We start from the raw sequence: 18,339 nt of genomic DNA on the forward strand, positions 1-18,339 counted from the left end.
AATGGCCGGAACAGTTTGAAGATGACCAGAATCTGTCCCCTAAAAGAGCCGTTTTAACATCAACGGCTAAATCATTTCAAAATCATCCATCACAGATTTTCCTATATAAGGACAATCAAACTTCTTGGATCATAGCCGAATTACAAAAAGAAAAATACAAGAGAGAAAAGATACAAAAACACTTAGATACAAAAAGAGATCTTGCACCCATTTTCTATTCCTTGTGTAAATGCTAGAGTGATTACTTATATCTATCCAATCGAACGGACGTGTATCTTTGAAATTGGACATGTGTAAATTGTGCTGCCTGAAAATCTGAAGTTACCGAGAATGGAAATTCTCAGCCGTGAATAGGGAAGCAGTTTTAAGTGTTTAGAACGCAAAGGAGGAAGAGCTGGGCGACGTGTGTCACGACCGTGAATGGGGAATCACGATCGCGACACGGGAGTTTTTCTCCATCTCCGACTTCGTTCCTCGTCTTCGTTTCGGTGCGTTTGATTTTCGTCGTCTTTGACTCCTTTTTGTAGGTTTTTTCCTTCGTTTATGACTTCTTTTCGTTCCTATTTGGATTTTACCAAATATTTAGGTACCTTGTATGAAAGAAACATATTCGGATGTACGCTAAATAGATATAAACAGCACGAATTTATAGCAAAACTGATGTAAATATTGATGATATTTTAGGTATATTTTGGGCTTAACATCTTCCATTGATCTTATTTGCATCTCTGATATGATTAGTTTGTCTATGAGCTAATCCCCATCCAATCTAGGATGGGGATGAAATTGGTTATATGAATTTGTGTGATTAGGACTTAGGGTTTATGTATTCGCTCTTGATTGATCAGATTATGCATGCTCAATGCCTAGATATTGCCAAGAATAGGATTATTGCTAGAATGAGACTCGATGACAATCAACTAGCCTGCTTAATGTATATAATTGTGCCTAATGCCTATAAACCTGACATAGATAAGATTATAGATAGATGAGAACCCGACCACAGAATTATCTATACGGAACCTGTGTTAATCTGACCTCACTAGAGACCACTAGGAGTGTGGCTACGTGACTGGGCCACAGCTTAAGTCTTAATTGTCAAAGAACCTAATGCTTTGCATGACCTAGGGTATATGCCTAATCAAACCGTCACCCGAATGCATGTGAATAGGTTAGATGAATTCTGATCACATTTATCTTTCTTGTTAGGACAATTACCATCAATCACTAGTAGAACATAAACCCGAAGTCCTTAAACCCATACTTAGGAGTTAACCAATGAATTCCCTATCCTAGGTTGCAACCTACGCTGAATCACAATCCACCCTGCGACTTGTTCTGTTTATTGCTTTCATTAGATAGTTACTTATTTCATCTGTTTCTCAACCAACTTGTTATCAACTCCGCTAAATAGATAGATTTACCTGTCAATTTTACTAATTAGGATAATAGTCTTTGTGGTTCGATCTCGTGCTTAGCACAATATTACTTGTTGTGATAGGATACACTTGTCCTATTAACTGCTATATATTTTACGAGCATCAAGACTAAAGAAATCCTCCGCAATGCCAAAGAGAATCAGAGAGAGAGGATCACCCTGATGAACACCACACGAACAACCAAAGAATCCCTTGATTCCTCCTCCTAAGGCAATTGAGATTCGAGCCGACCTGAGAATTTCCAAGATCCAAATTCGAAATTGCAGAGAAAAGCCAAAAGCTTCCAAGACAGCCAATAGGAAGTTCCAATCAAGTGTGTCAAAAGCTTTCCTAATATCAATCTTTAGAGCCATATTACCACCAAAGCAATTTTTATTCAGCAAATTAATCCCCTCAGAAGCCGCAGCGATGCAGTGATGTATACTTCTACCCGTGATGAACCCAAATTGGTTATTTGACACAATACGGGAGGCAATAGGGGCCAGCCTATCTGAAAGAATCTTCGAGATTATCTTATAATTAAAATTGCCCATAGCAATTGGTCTAAAATGCTGGATCTCTATGGCATTAGCATATTTAGGAAGCAAAGCCATAATACTGGAGTTCATACCTGGCAACATACAACCAGAATCGAAGAAGCTTTGCACCATCTTATAGACATCTGAGCTAATAATGTCCCAAAATTACTGATAGAAAACACCCCCAAATCCGTCAGGGTCAGGTGAGCTGTCGTGGTTCAGATCAAAAACCACAGTCCGAATTTCATCAACCGAAGGACGCCGAGTAAGAATCTCGTTATCCATAACAGTAACACAAACTGGAATTACCTCTGTAATTGAAAAGAGTGGAATAGTAGTCCATAACATGCTGAGAGATGAGATTCTCATCATTGACCAGAACGCCATCAACAAGGAAAGTGTCCATAGAAGAATGAGTTTTCCTGCCTCTAGCCGAACGGTGGAAATAATTCGAATTACGATCCCCCGCTTTAAGCCATTTTTCTCTACTTTTGTCACGGAAAAGAAGCTCCTGCCTGAATAGCTGAAGGTCCAGATCACGCTTGGCTTCTGCTTCCTGAACACGGTTAGCCTCAATCAGCCCCTGAGAAGAAATTACATGTTGAATGTTTGCAAGGCGCAAATTTGCAGAAGCAATATTAGTTTCAACTCTTCCAAATACTTCCTTGTTCCAGACCCGAAGCTTATGCCTTAGCGTCTTCAGCTTAAGGCAGAGGAGCTGCGCCGACGGTAAAGAGATGTGAGCATTTTGCCAATGCACAGAGACCAATTCCCTAAGTGAGACATGGGTACTCCACATTGATAAAAATCGAAAATGGGTTGGCCTAGCTAGACCAATTTTGCACATAAGCAGCAAAGGACTATGGTCAGACTGATAACGTGGAAGAGCCCTACAAGCTGATAGAATTCCAAGAATCCATAAAATCCTTATATACTAGAACCTTGTCAAGCTTACTTTCAATATGCTCGGTGCCAAATCGACCATTTGACCAAGTGAACTGCATACCAGCATTAGCAACCTCGACAAACCCATTATTATTTATAAAGCCACGAAATTCCCTGCAGCTAACAACAGATGGACTGCGGCCAGTTTTTTCATGGGCCTATGTTACCGCATTGAAATCCCCAATAACCATTTTATTCCGGTTGTCCATAATAGCACTAATCGAATCCCAAAGTAGACGTCGTCTACCAAAGTAAATGCTCCCATAAACAAAGGTAAACTGAGAAAATACCAAAGCTGAGCCATATGTAATCGAGATGTGTTGTTCATGACTTAGGATAAGAGTGCAGATATTGATATTACCAAATTTGCAAAATAGCCAAAGAGAGTTACTAGGATTACTAGCCACAAATTGTAATCCAAAAGAATGCCAGAAAGAAGAGTGAACTTTATCAAAATTAACCATAGGTTCAGAAAGACATACCAAATCCAAATGATTTACATGACACATGAGCTTCAACGCCCTCTGTATACTAGGGTTATTGATTCCCCTACAATTCCAATAAATCACTATCATATGTAGGTGACGGAAGCTTGTTCCCCCCTTAAAGCGAGAATCAATAGTACCCCCTGGCGTTTTTGCCTTAGCTTTCTTTCTCGTTGTTATCCATTCGTTATTCACCTCAAGGATGCAAAGTTCATTGGATCGCTCAGGCGTATCCGCCAGATTTCCTTTGGTAGCCTGCTCAGGTATTCTAAGAGAATCGTTGTCCGATTCCGTTACTGAAATTGAGTCATCATCATTGCAGTCCCCCAAGCGTTTAGAGTCCTCCTCAATCCCTTGATTCCCCTAATTAACAGAGTGATGAAGAATTAGCTGAATGGAAGCCCCATCTCCCTTATCTGCCTCTGCCTCAGTCTGCATATGCACGGATGAAGCAGCATGAACTTCATTAGAAACCGGGGCTCCCTGTTTTTCATGCACAGGAGGTGTTGTGTTACCCTTCCCTGGCTTCATTTGCTTCTGCGTTTGTGGTTTTGGGATTCTGGTGTTGCGCTTACACTGAGCCGTGGTATGCCTAATGGACGAACAGGTACCACAAAGAGCTGGGAGCCGCTCATATGTTAGATAAACCCATTGTTTCTGATTATCTGTATCCACTCGAAGCTTGGATTATATATCTCGTGACAGATCCACATCTATCAGAACTCTAGCATAATGGCCAAATTCGCCATTGACAGTATTATGATCACACTGAATAGGAACCCCCACCACACGAGCTATGCTCGCAATAATCCATGCATCCCAAAATTCCCAGGGTAAATTGTAAAAACGTACCCAAACTTGTGCAGAGGTGGACTTGTGCGAGTCCGGATTAAATCCCGGGGTCCAAGGGGAGAACCGAATGATTCTAAGCTTGAGTGAAATGGCCCCCAATCCCCAAATAGTTTGAAGAGCATCCCCATCTGGCATAATAATTTGATAAAAACCCTTATGCAACGAGATTAATTTCTAGTCCATATTTCGCTTCCATACCTGGTTCAGATGCTGCTTTAATTCTGCATGTTTCCAAGGTCGGTCGCCTTTGTTCAACGAAATCTGTCAGGTAAATTTCACCTATGGTGTACAACTTTTGCTCTATTTCACACTTTGGTATACAACCTTCAATTTGTTTCACTAATATGTACGAACTTAGGGGTGACCTCCCACTGTGGTGTATAACCGGTGAAAATGACCGGTCAACGTCAGTCAACGCACCACCTCACCATTTTTCAACTTTAATTAAACACACTTCATATGAAATTACCAAAATACCCTTTATCCAAAAAAAATAAAAAAATAAAAATACACTCTCTCCTTACCATAAGAACCCTCGAAAACCTTCACTAAATTCACTCTCCCATCTTCCCTAACAATAACACAGTCACTCCCGCCTTCCATTAAATCCACTCCCCCAATGTACCCAATATGAAAGTCCATATCTGCCACAGAGATTTGCGATTCCATATCGAAGAAGGCTACGAGAACGCATTTCTGGAATGGAGAGAGAGAGAAGGAAGCCATTGAATAGAATCAATGTATTTGAATTGAGGGAGTCTGTGGATTTGGGGTTGTGGAATTACTGGAAAACAAAGAAAGAAGCAATGTTATCAGGCTCGAACCGGACCGACCGGTTCGACCGGTCGGACTGGGAACTGGCCAGAAAACTGGTCCGAGCCACTCCGGTTATTTGAATACTCAAATAACCGGAGTGACTCGGGGTCAAACCGGAACCCGGTGGTTCGACCGGGAGCCGGATTGACCCCGGTTATTCATTTTTTTAAAATTTAAAATTATTTTTTTTGGTCTAAAAAATTAATAAAAAGTAAAAAATATAAAACGTTTTATTTTTTGGCTGTACAAAATAGAACCCTAGCAAATCGCGATTTATCCAGCCTGTTTCTTCTTCCCCATTCCGACAGCCGCCACCCTCCTTTCTTCCTTATTCATACGGCCGGCCGCCGGAATACCTTGATTCCGCCGTCGCAAGGCTTGCGACGCCTCAAAGCCTCTGACCGCCGGACAACTTCAACGCCTCCTACTGCACGGCTTCGCACGACTTCACAGGTTTGTGAATTTTTTTTTTTAAGGAATGGTTTGTGAAAATTTCTAATTAAGTGTATATGTTGAGAGTTTTTAATTAAGTAGAAGAAAGAGGTTTATTGTTGGGTCTTCTTTAAGCGAGCGGGTAAGTGAAATAAAACAGGCATTCTCTATCTCTCTCGAAAGCTTTTTCTATCTTGAGGAAAAGAAAGAACTGGAGAATAAAGTTATTCCTTATAGCGATGAGCCTTAACGCCCATACCTGATCAAAGGGGGCCCAACCAAAAGTAACTTACTCAGTCTAGACTGGCTCACTAGTAAGATGAAGATGCGAGAACTGAAAACAGTGCCAAAAATTGAAAGAGTTAAGAAAGGGAGAGCAGTGGAAAGAGAGCAATGGATCCGCAATTTGTGATGGCACATATAATTACCAGACATTGAAAGAGAGTTAGAGAGAGAGCAGTGAAAAGATGGCAATGGAGAAAGGGAGGTAGAGAGAGAACAATTGAAATGGAAAAGAGGAACAAAGGGTATAGATGTAATTTTATGTTAAGTGGTCAAATATTGACTTTTTGACCGGTCAAATGGCTGACGTGGCGTGTTGATTTTTGTGTTGACCGGTCATTTTCACCGGCTGTACACCACAGTGGGAGGTCACCCCTAAGTTCGTACATATTAGTGAGACAAATTGAAGGTTGTACACCAAAGTGTGAAATAGAGCAAATGTTGTACACCATAGGTGAAATTTACCCAAATCCGTCCAATAACTGAGTGCTGAAACGATTTCACTCGTTCCTCATAAATGGCTTGCAGGATTTTAATCGATTTGAAACCCCCCTCCTCTGAAAGCAAAGGTTGATTCGGCGTCGGGATAGCCGTAGGCGTAATTGAGCTCTTGATAATAGCCGCAAATAAGGGAGATGGCCGGCGAGCATCCTTGGAAGCTGGTTTGCTAAAGTTACTGTAAGATTTTCGATCAAAGAGGTGAGCTATTGCGAAGGAGTCTGAGCTGGTTGCCGCGGCGGTGATGGAAGCCATGGCGAGGCGGTTGGGCGGCGGCGACGTTAGGTCATCGCCATCTCCATCTTAATATCACTATATGTAAATGATATACAAATTAAAAAATGTTAAAATGTTAAATTTTTGTATAAAAAAATTAAATTTTTGTATAAAAAAATTATCCACTCGTGCAACGCGTGGGCACAATACTAGTATAAGTCATTCTAGAGATTCTCACACAAATTAAGAAATACGATTAATATATAGTCAAATTAAATGAGTTTACATCGGTTAACTTAAAAAAATCTCTCTTAAATAATTGTTGGGTAATAAGTATTAGAATGTTAAAAAAACTACATAAATCAAGACAGAAAATTCAATATTTGGACCAAAGAAACTAAACTAAAAAAAAAATTAAAAACCAAAACGATTTATATTTTGGAAAAAATAATTATTCTCCAAATTGACTTATATATAAAACAGGGGGAGTAGTATTTTTTATTGACAATTTCAATGGAGGTAGTATTTTTTAGGAATAAGGTATCAAAATAGGCCTATTGTTTTTGGAAAAGTACCAATTTAGGCCACACGTACAAAATAGCACAAATATAGACTTAACGTTTAAAAAATATATCAATTTAGACCTCAGTAACGGATTGGACACGACATTCCTATTACTCCGTTAGGTTCTGATTTCTAGACAGAGCATAACGGAGTAATATCAATAACGTGTTTTGTTCTGTTATGGAGACCTAAATTTAAACTTTTTTTTCAAACGTTAAACCTATATTGATGGTATTTTATACGTGAGTCTAAATTGATACTTTCTTAAAAACCATAAACATGTTTTGGTACCATATCCTTATTTTTTAATTGAGCGTTTGAATGGAAATAGTTTCGCCTATTGAAAAAAAAAAAAAAAAAGGAATTCATTTCCTTACATACGTTTGGTATCATAAAAATGATATTTTGAGAATGTTGATTTGGATTTTCAAATATTTTATAAATGATTTAATATTTTTGAAAGTGTAGATAGGGTAGTAGGGGAGAGGAAGTGGAACCCAAGAAAATCACAGGTGACATGCAAATTATTGGCATGCAAAATTGGCAAATGGAAAGACGAAAATGGCCCCAAAGCATGTTAGCAAAGCAACAAAAGTTGACCAGGCTAGACACACTGTCATACTCAGAAAGAGTGAAAAAGAAGAACCGGCCAGCCTGTTCCCCACCCCCTGCATTCTCTGCCACGCGTCATCTCATTATTGATCAACCTACCAAGCCTCCAACTGTCTTTACCGCTGATTTCGTTAAATTATACGGGACCCATAACCACTGATTAGCAAAGAAATGGTCGTACTGTATCATATGCTCCCTCCCTCTCTTTTTGTCATAATGAATTACGATGGGGGTGGTGGCCTTAAAAGCCAATAATATAATATTATTTTCCCTACACTACACTAGTCGGAACAAGCCCTCGAATTTTCACTTTTTACCAACATTGACATAATGTACAAAACCAAACATCCACAAAAGCCAACCCACTTCCACTTCAATTGGCTATTTTCACATAACATTTACCAAATAAAGAATTTAAATAAGTGCAACTAAATACATCAATTGGTCAATTTCCTCTCCTCTTAGAACAATTCACGCCACCTATAAAAATCTTTCCAAATTAAAAAATTAAAACTGAACCAAGAAAAAAAAAAAAACACATATTGGGGCCATTCCTCGTTCCCATAATCACATGCCCACTTTACCTGCACATTTTAATAAGTTGAAGAGCCCACCATGCCCCCTTTTTCTTTAAAATATTTTTCCGGGGAATAAAAATAAATGATTTTCTATGGTGTAACAGCTCTGGGCGGCGTCCTAGATTCCTGTGGCGGAGTATGACCATCTGATCCTTTAGATGGATCATCCGAAGACTGCCGTAAACCACCGTCATCAGTCTCTCCTCTATTGATATCTTCAATCATTCTCAAAACCTCCTGCATTGCAGGTCTCTGATCAGGCACAGTCGAAACACAAGCCATTGCTATTTGCAATAACTGTACCATCTCCTCTTCAATGTTATGATACCTCATCAATTCCACATCAAATACCTCAGCCGTCCATTCCTCTCGCACCACCGACTGCACCCATCTAGGCAAGTCAATTCCTTCTTCCCCTAAGGACGCTTGATTCGGCGCTTTTCCTGTTAATAGTTCCAGCAGTAAAACCCCAAAACTGTACACATCGGATTTGAAGGTCACTTTTCGAGTTTCGACCACTTCTGGAGCACGGTAACCTGCTACACGGCTCGGTGGAGTAGTGGTACCGAAGAGCGGATTAAGTCCGAAATCGGAGACGGAGGCGTCTTGATCTTGTCGGAGTAAGATATTGGAGGATTTGATGTTGCCGTGGACTACTTTTCCGACGACATGGAGATGAGCGAGTCCTCTTGCTGCACTGATGGCTATTCTCATTCTGTTGTCCCAGTCTAGCGGTGTCCGCCCTGACCCTCTGCTACCTGCATTTTTACATTATACGTGGATTATATTAATAAATTAAATGACTGACTGAGGATTAATTCCAATTGCTAATCATGATGAAATTGCATGTGATGGCATAAACGTAAAAGATAAACAAAATTAATTCCTACATGTTAGAAAAAGTAAAAATAAAAAACAAAAAAGAAGTGCACGCGCGGCATGTTACGTATTTTCCACTCTCACTACCTACAAACAATACAAGAATGTTTGTTTGCATCTTTCTCTTCTTCACTGCTATTATTCAATGGCAGTAACCAGCTGGAAAAGCATTAATTATAAAACAAATCCATTCTGAAGAACGCAAATCAATTGTTTAATTAAATTTTAAAAAAAGTGCTACGAATCGGAAAATATACCATGGAGAAGCGCAGATAAGCTACCGGCGGCCATGAAATCGTAAACCAAAAGCTTCTCATCCTTAGAAAAGTAAAACGCTCTTAATGGAACCACATTGTCATGCTTAATCTTGCCTAGAACTTCCATTTGCATCTCGAATTCTCTTTTAACAACCACCACATCTTTCAGTCTCTTCACAACCACTGTGGTTCCTTCTTCCAGAACCGCCTTGTATGAAGTTCCCACGCTTCCTTTCCCGAGCACTTCTGCTGAAGCTCTCAACAAATCCTCTAAATCGAAACTGTATATTCCTCCCTCCAAGAACACTAGCTTATTCCTCTCCGCATCCGTCGATCCTCCGGTTATATCATCCTTCGAGGACGAAGTTCCTGCCTCCACTGGCACGGAGCGTAGTGCCGCCGTTGGTTTTGGTGATTTCGGCGGTTGACCTCGCTTTCTCCTCCGCAGACATAATACCAAAAATAGCAAAAGTAAAAATAGAACTACGGCTGAACCAACGGCGATTAAAACAATGGCGGCAGTGGAGATTTTCTTAGACTTTTTGTGGACTGGGGAAGGCGGGGTAATTGATGGAGATGGGGCTGGAGCAGGGAAAAATGGAGTACACGGAGGCAATGGGGCACCACAGAGATTTAAATTTCCGGCGAATGAAGAGGCAGGGAATTTTGTTAAAACGGAAGGGATAGAACCATTCAGATTGTTGTTAGATACATCAAAATCCTCCAAATCGGGAGGATTTAAGCTTGGCAAACTGCCTGAGAACTGGTTATTCTGTAAATAAAGCCGTGTTAAGTGGGTCAAGTTGTTAACAGCAAACGGGATTGAGCCAGTGAGGTTATTTGAAGACAGATCGAGGCGAGTTAGCCGATTCATCGCAGGAAGACTCGGAGGAAACTCACCTGATAACTCATTGTTCTGAAGATAAAGACTACGCATAAGTGTTAGATTGGAGAAATCGGAGGGGATCTGACCCGTTAGACGATTGGAACGGAGACTCAAAACTCGGAGCTGAGTCAGTTTCCCGAGTGTATTAGGTGGAAGCGAACCCACAAGACCCACGCCGGGAAGGCGAAGTTCGTAGACAGAGGAATTATCGTCGCTGCAAATGACGCCGACCCAACTGCAAGCGGAATCGGAGGCGTTCCATTGCAGGCGATTGGCATGAGGAACTATTGAGATAAAAGCAAGGAGAGCTTGCTTGTCTTGTAGAGGCTCCGAGTCAACTCGGCGGTGGCTTAGAGCTGAAACCAATAACAGAAAATAAAAAGCAACGGAGTGGAAAACCACTGCCATTGGACACAATGGATTAAGGAGAAAAATCAAAAAGAATATCAAGACTGAAAAATGGTATGTTTGTTTCTAAACGGTGGGGTTAACAGGAAGATTGGAATGCCGGATTTCGAGAAAACCGGGAAATATTTTCCGGCAAGGTTCCATAAGAAAGGATACAAGTGTGTCGGGTTTGTGGAGAGAGAGAAAGGGGAGGGATGGTGTTCTTGTAGAGGGTATCACGAGACCACACAAAGTGTAAAAATAAAGCTGAGGAGAAAACAGCACCCTTGGTACCATTTTTTTTTTTCTTTCTTTTTTAGGCAGTCGTAAATTTTACCCTTTCTTTTTTATATTTACGAATTATTTTAATTTATAGTTTCACGCGCTTTTCATAAATTTCTTATGCACTCTTCTTTCATTTTTTTTTATGGAAAATGTACTCTTCTTTTTATTAGGCCTTACACAATAACATATACATTAAATTTTATTTTACTTTAACTAATTCTTATATTTTTTTATCAAAAAAAAAAAAAACTAATTCTTATATTTACATTATATGATCTCATATTTTTTTTTTAAATATATCAAAATTTCATACTTTATTTTTAGTTTTCTCTTACTGATTTATAAAAATTTATATAAGTTCTATCAGTTTTTTGGTAGGGAAAAGAAGGAAAAAACAAAACATCACAACAAGTTAGCTCGGGATTAGTCTAGGAAAGCTAACTCCCACATTATCTTCCGAAAGCAAAGACAAAAAGAAATCAGGGGGAGACTAGAAAATCGAGACGCCCAAAGCCCTCTCATAGCCTTCTGTAGCAAACCGATCTGCCACCTGATATTAAACTAAAAAAACGAAAATTATGTTTTGATCTAAAGGTATGGAAGGGGGTTTCTTGTCATTTCTTTTAATTTCTTGCTAGTTTTTTGTTTTGATTGTGTCGTGGGATTAAACCTCTTGCTCGTCTGCTCTCTTTAAACATGGCAGAAGTTGATACTATCGAAAGAGGAGCAAATCCTTCTAATTGCCTTGACTAAATTCTGGCTCCCTAAGCACAGAGCCCTTTTATCAGAAATTAAATTGACTGTTTCGAAATTGTCTGACTCCACGAGCAGCTTCCTAATCCCCAGACCCTCTGCCATCCTAAGCCCAGAAAAGATAACCCAGAGCTCAGCAATAAACGAAGAGCCCAAGCCCAGATTCTGAGCAAAACCAAACAATCAAGCACCTCCAGCATCTGACCTAATTTGTTTCCTTTTGCAGGTGGGAAGACGTGGGGTCAATCGTGGCGTCGTGGGGCTGGGAAGGTCAGCTCGCCGAGCTGGGCGAGCCAGCTCGACGCGAGCTGGCCTCCAGGGTCCAGCTCGCCAATCTGGCCCAAAAAGGCCAGTTTCGATGAGCGGGAGTGCCCAGAACACCTTGTGCGACTGCCGAATGTCCCGAAATGCAATTTTCGCCCGAACTCGTTCCTGTTTTAACCTGCACACGCACGTAAACTCCAAATAACATTAGTTTCGATGCTAAATTGACCCGCCAATCACTTGTTTTGAGTAAATACTCTGTTTGGTACGACTTTTGGCGGACCAATTAGCCATAAAAGATAATTAAAATTTAACGTACATGCTAATTGGCCATATTTGCCTGGAATAATAAGCAAACGAGCCTAAACAACGAAAAGTAAATATAACATATACAATTTCTAACTAACTCAAAATGCGAGAATTGATCGCTTATTCGCAAAACTAAGATAAAAACCGTCCTAAAACTGTACCCAAAGATATGGGTTTTTTGACCCTTATCAAACCTCCTCGCACTTAAAACTTTACTTGTCCCCAAGTAAACTAAAAAACTAAACCCGCAATCACAAGCAAGCTAGGAAACCTCCTGGTTTTATTAGGTGTCTGACACAATTTCGAGCATCTGTAATCGCATGCATTCGGAAGTACAAAGTAGAGACACGATATCCAAAAGCCGCATTTCAATTATCACAGGTCATATGCTTAGGAAAAGGATACATTTTCAATTAAACGAGCTTTAGGGGATAGCTAAGTAAAACACCTCACCATAGGTAGTTCACTCAATTCACACAATTTTGGTGGCTAAAATGTTTACTTTCGACTTATGTTCTTGCTTAGGATTACGTTGATTTTGCACGTTCATCTGAGTTCCTTTACTATGCTACATGACTCCGATGATATCAAAAACAGTCTCGCATTAGGGTTGTAATGTGGTTAGAGGGTTAAAGGTACTGTTGTGTAACTTAATATGATTAGTTCCAAGGGGGGTTAGGAACTAATATAACTTTTTCGCTTAATAAGGCTGACTTAATTGAATGTTTGATAATTTAACTCAGCTTTGGGTCAACAAGGCTGAGTGAAGTGTGAGGCAGCTTTAATCAGACACTGACTAGAGCTGTTTCAATTGTGAGTTGGGAAATAACACTTTAGGTCAGCTTCCAACTCAGCGTCGGCTTATGCAAATTATATACTGAGTAATTTAAGCAAGCAACACATATATAAATATCAAGAGAAAGGGTTAGAGATTACTCAGCAGACTTATCCTAGTTCAGCCTCACCGCCTACGTCCAGTCCCTAGAATCCCTCCGGGCTTTTTCAATCCACTACTGAGCTCTTTAAAGGTAGAGCACAAACCGTTTACAAAGAAATTGAGAATGCAAGAGTACCGTCCTATATTCGTCTACTCAATCCTACTAAGCGCTATAACCGAACATTCAGATTTTCTCTACCACTGAGTACTAAAACCGAGTACTCAGCTCCACTTTTCTAACCTTTACATTTGATACAAGATTGTTCTTTCTAAATGAAGAACACTTTAGATGAATACAAATTCACTTTAGACTTTTACACAATGATTGGAATTGGGTGTAAGAACTTGCTTTTTCTAATCAGACAGCTTTTCTTTTGGATCTTTTAACTTAGTGAAGATCTTACTTATCTTTTCTCTTTTTGTAATTCGGCAAAGGATCCAAGTGATGAACTTGTCCTTTTATAACACATTCTGAAGCTTCAATGATTTGAATTCGGACATATCTGTTGAATTCAAACGGTCTTCTTTCGTCATTCATAGGTCAGCATTCAGAATTACAGGCTAATCCTGTCGTCTGAATTTAGCAGGCGTCAGGCTTGCCAGTTTCGTCTTCTTGCGTTAGGTTTCGTCTTCTAGCGCCAGGTTTGTCTTCTTGCCAAATGCCAGTTGATCCATGCATCTCAAAAAGGTCTCTTGGTGTAATTCTGAGGCTTCTGAATTGGTGCAGACCTTTGTCGGACTTTGTCTTCTAGTCAACGAATCATTGGTGTTGTCCTGACGAACACTCAGCTTGATTGTTCAGCTTTGCCTTTAAGATTTCCTTTGACGGGGCTGAGTTACGTCCTACTCAGCTTCTTCGGTCGGCTTTGTTGGTCCCGTGTAATTAGTTCCAATGGGGGGTTAGGAACTAATATAACTTTTTCGTTTTAATTATGCTGACTTAATATAATTCTTGGAGTTTCACAACTCAGTTTTGGTCAGCACGGCCGAGTGAGGCGTAAGAGGGCTTTAGTCAGATATTAACTAGAGCTGTTTTTCTTGCGAGTTGGGAAATGACACTTTTGTGGTCAGCTTCCAACTCAGCACTCTGATTTACTCAGTGTCAGCTTAAATAGTTTATATACTGAGTAAATATAGCAAGCAACACATACAGATATATATTGAGAGAGAGTTAGAAATTACTCAGCACGACTTATCCTGGTTCGGCCTCTCCGCCTACGTCTAGTCTCCAAAATCCCTCCGGGCTTTTTCAATCCAATACTGAGCTCTTTAAAGGTAGAGCACAAACCGTTTACAAAGAAATTGAGTATGCAAGAGTACCGTCCTCTATTCGTCTAATCAATCCTACTGAGCGCTATAACCGAACATTCAGATTTTCTCTACCACTGAGTACTAAAACCGAGTACTCAGCTCCACTTTTCTAACCTTTACAGTTGATACAAGATTGTTCTTTCTAAATGAAGAACACTTTAGATGAATACAAATTCACTCTAGACTTTTACACAATGATTGGAATTGAGTGTAAGAACTTGCTTTTTCTAATCAGACAGCTTCTCTTTTGGATCTTTTAACTTAGTGAAGATCTTGCTTGTCTTTTCTCTTTTTGTAATTCGGCAAAGGATCCAAGTGATGAACTTGTCCTTTTATAACACATTCTGAAGCTTCAATGATTTGAATTCGGACATATCTGTTGAATTCAAACGGTCTTCTTTCGTCATTCATAGGTCAGCATTCAGAATTGCAGGCTAATCCTGTCGTCTGAATTTAGCAGGCGTCAGGCTTGCCAGTTTCATCTTCTAGCGCCAGGTTTGTCTTCTTGCCAAATGCCAGTTGATCCATGCGTCTCAAAAAGGTCTCTTGGTGTAATTCTGAGGCTTCTGAATTGGTGCAGACCTTTGTCGGACTTTGTCTTCTAGTCAACGAATCATTGGTGTTTTCCTGACGAACACTCAGCTTGATTGTTCAGCTTTGCCTTTAAGATTTCCTTTGATGGGGCTGAGTTACGTCCTACTCAGCTTCTTCGGTCGGCTTTGTTGGTCCCGTGTAATTAGTTCCAAGGGGGGGTTAAGAACTAATATAACTTTTTCGTTTTAATTATGCTGACTTAATATAATTCTTGGAGTTTCACAACTCAGTTTTGGTCAGCACGGCCGAGTGAGGCGTAAGAGGGCTTTAGTCAGATACTGACTAGAGCTGTTTTTCTTGCGAGTTGGGAAATGACACTTTTGTGGTCAGCTTCCAACTCAGCACTCTGATTTACTCAGTGTCAGCTTAAATAGTTTATATACTGAGTAAATATAGCAAGCAACACATACAGATATATATTGAGAGAGAGTTAGAAATTACTCAGCACGACTTATCCTGGTTCGGCCTCTCCGCCTACGTCCAGTCCCCAAAATCCCTCCGGGCTTTTTCAATCCAATACTGAGCTCTTTAAAGGTAGAGCATAAACCATTTACAAGGCAGTTGAATATGCAAGAGTACCTTCCTCTATTCGTCTACTCAACTCCTACTAAGTGCTATAACCGAACACCTAGATTTCACTACCGCTGAGAACTTTAAAACCGAGTACTCAGCCCCACTCTCTCAATTTTACAATTGATACAAACTTGTTCTTTTTCAGACAAAGAACACTTTAGATGATTACAAAATCAAACTAGCTTTTACACAAAGATAGAAATTTGGTGTAAGATATTTTTCTTGTTTTGATGTGCTTTGTATGTGTATACTTTTTCTCTTGTATTTCAGCAAAAGATCCAAGAAGTGTACTTGTCCTTTTATAGTTGAAATCTGAAGATACAATGATTTGAATCTGGAATTTTCCGTTGGATTCAAACGGCTTTTTCTTGCGACATGTTCTAGTCAGCTTCAGATTTGCAGGCCAATCCTGTCGTCTGAATCCGGCAGGCGCCAGGCTTATCTTCTTCTCGTAGGTTTGTCTTCTTGTACATGTTTCGTCTTTTAGCTAACGGACAATTGACCCATGCATCTCGAAACTGTATCCATTCATAATTCCAAAGCTTCTGAATTGGTGCAGATCACTGTCGGATCTTGTCTTATAGCGAACGGATCATTGGTTCTGTCCTTAAGATCATTCAGCATGACTTTGATAGTTGTTGTCTTTGATTGTTGCTAATTCAGAAACTGAGTTGCCTTTCACTCAGCTTCCACGGTCAGCTTCGTTCTGCAAGATATAGTTCTGAAGAAGACTTCTCTTCTTTTATGCTGAGCTGCTTTTCACTCAGCTTCTACGGTCAGCTTCGTTCTGTAAGCTTCGGTCTTGAAGAAGACTTTCCTTCTTTCGTACTGAGTCATTCTTTACTCAGCCCGTGCCATCATACTTACTATGTTCTGTCTTAATTTGATTCCTGTTCTTATAGATATTTTTATACTCAACATTGAACAAACGCATTAGTACAATTAAATCAAAGCACTTAAATTTAATTGTCTTAACCATGGATTAACTTAAATAATTTTGTCAAATCAAAATCATGTTGGAAAGGTGTTTCAACAAACTCCCCCATTTTGATGTTGGCAAAATATTTAGTTATGGAACTCAGTTTTGAAATTCCCATGATTGAATTGTCTTTCGTTCTTCTGAAATAACTCCCCCGTAAGGGTTGCATCTATTTGATTCAATTTAACTCTAAACCTTCCAAGATTTAATTGAGAAAAAATCAAAACATGCTTGTACTGACTAAGTTCAATTCTAGACCTTCCAAGATCTAATTCAGATGAGCCTAGGTCAGCTTTCAGAAGAGGTCAATACTTAGAACATGTATTTACTCCGTTTGATACGCGGTCAGCTTAGGTATCAGAGAGATTATATATATGAATTCTTGTATTAGAGCAAATGTATTCATGTATCAAAGTAAGTGTGTGTTTAGCATTTTTCACAGTATGTTCCCTTTTTAATTTTAGTGTGTTTGTTCTTTTAAGATAGTTCAGCATATAGCACAACAATTAAGCATCACAAATAGATAAGTCAGTTTGAAATAAAAGATGCTTTTAAAATAGATAGTTTGATCAACAAACAACCAGATAGAATACGCCAGACAAGTACTACAAGTCAAATTCTAAGATTAACTAATCTATTTCTTCCTGTTGACTTGGGCTTGGTGGGCAGGATTAACTTTGCCTTTTCCCTTGGCGTTTCTTTGTTGCTGCTGACTACCAGATGCTTCTCCTGCATCTCTTGATTTGTGCTGAGTTCCATCAGCTTGTTCTTTCTCCCCCGTTTTGCCAGCATCAGGCGGAGGAGGAATGAAAGTGTCGTTGAGAGCAGCACGAGTTAATCTCACTAAATACGCCTTAAGCTGTTTCGTGCTTTCCCTGAGACCGTCGAAAACAGGAACGCCATCGGCTATAATGGATTCAGGGACTCGAATAGATGCACTAAGCATACTGAGAATATATTCCTGTGATTTCCCAATCCAGGTCAGCGTGTCAGTCAGCCTAGCATAAGCTTGATGATACATTTTGAGCAAGGCTGAATCATAGAACTGACGTTGAGCATTCGTGTGGCGTACATGTTTGAAGGTGGATTGGGAGTATTGCAGGATTTCATTTGTTTTCACCAAGTCAGTATCCATCTCTTCCTTACTTAAGTTGAGTAGACGGATAGCTTCGCTAATTTGCTCGATCGAACACTGGGAAGAGGAGGAAATTAGCGCACGAGTACCGGTCAGCTTAGAGTGTAGCTTGGTGAAGTGGTGGTCAACCTCAGCAGAGGTAGCATATCCCGTGTTGACTGCAGACAGAGCATTTATTTGGCCTTAGAGGGAATCTATGTGATTCACCATCATTAACTGCAGTTCAGCCAGCTTCACTATAGAGTCTTGCTTGGGTTGTTGAGATTGAACAGTTGTCATGACACTCACAAGATCTTTGAGACCCTTGATCTCATTCAGGAGCTGAGTGACAGAAGAAAGTTGTGTTGACTCAACATTAACGAACCCAGCAGCATCGGCATGAGAGGAAGTCAAATCCTGAAGAATGGATTGAGCTGAGTCAATGATTCGACGTCCAGACTCAGTAGCATTTAGGTAGGCATAAGTTGCCTCAGGAGTTCGCTCAGCAGCCGGTATTTGAGTAGGTTGCTTTCCAGTACCAGATGGGCCAGCATGATTAACAGCTGGACTTTTG

At 40.0% G+C, this 18,339-nt stretch overlaps 1 protein-coding gene across 1 annotated transcript; it reads right to left on the minus strand.

Moving 5' to 3' along the window:
- Window positions 1-8,006: 8,006 nt before the first annotated feature.
- Window positions 8,007-10,945, minus strand: LOC136202566 (probable inactive receptor kinase At2g26730). The gene is made up of 2 exons (XM_065993263.1): window positions 9,374-10,945; window positions 8,007-8,995 (listed from the first exon to the last, which is right to left on the minus strand). Exons 1-2 carry the CDS (start codon window positions 10,665-10,667, stop codon window positions 8,328-8,330), a joined length of 1,962 nt encoding a protein of 653 aa, XP_065849335.1. The 5' UTR covers window positions 10,668-10,945; the 3' UTR covers window positions 8,007-8,327.
- Between the last annotated feature and the right edge of the window lie 7,394 nt (window positions 10,946-18,339).

The sequence above is a fragment of the Euphorbia lathyris genome, chromosome 8, assembly GCF_963576675.1.
Source record: "Euphorbia lathyris chromosome 8, ddEupLath1.1, whole genome shotgun sequence".
Lineage (NCBI taxonomy): Eukaryota > Viridiplantae > Streptophyta > Magnoliopsida > Malpighiales > Euphorbiaceae > Euphorbia > Euphorbia lathyris.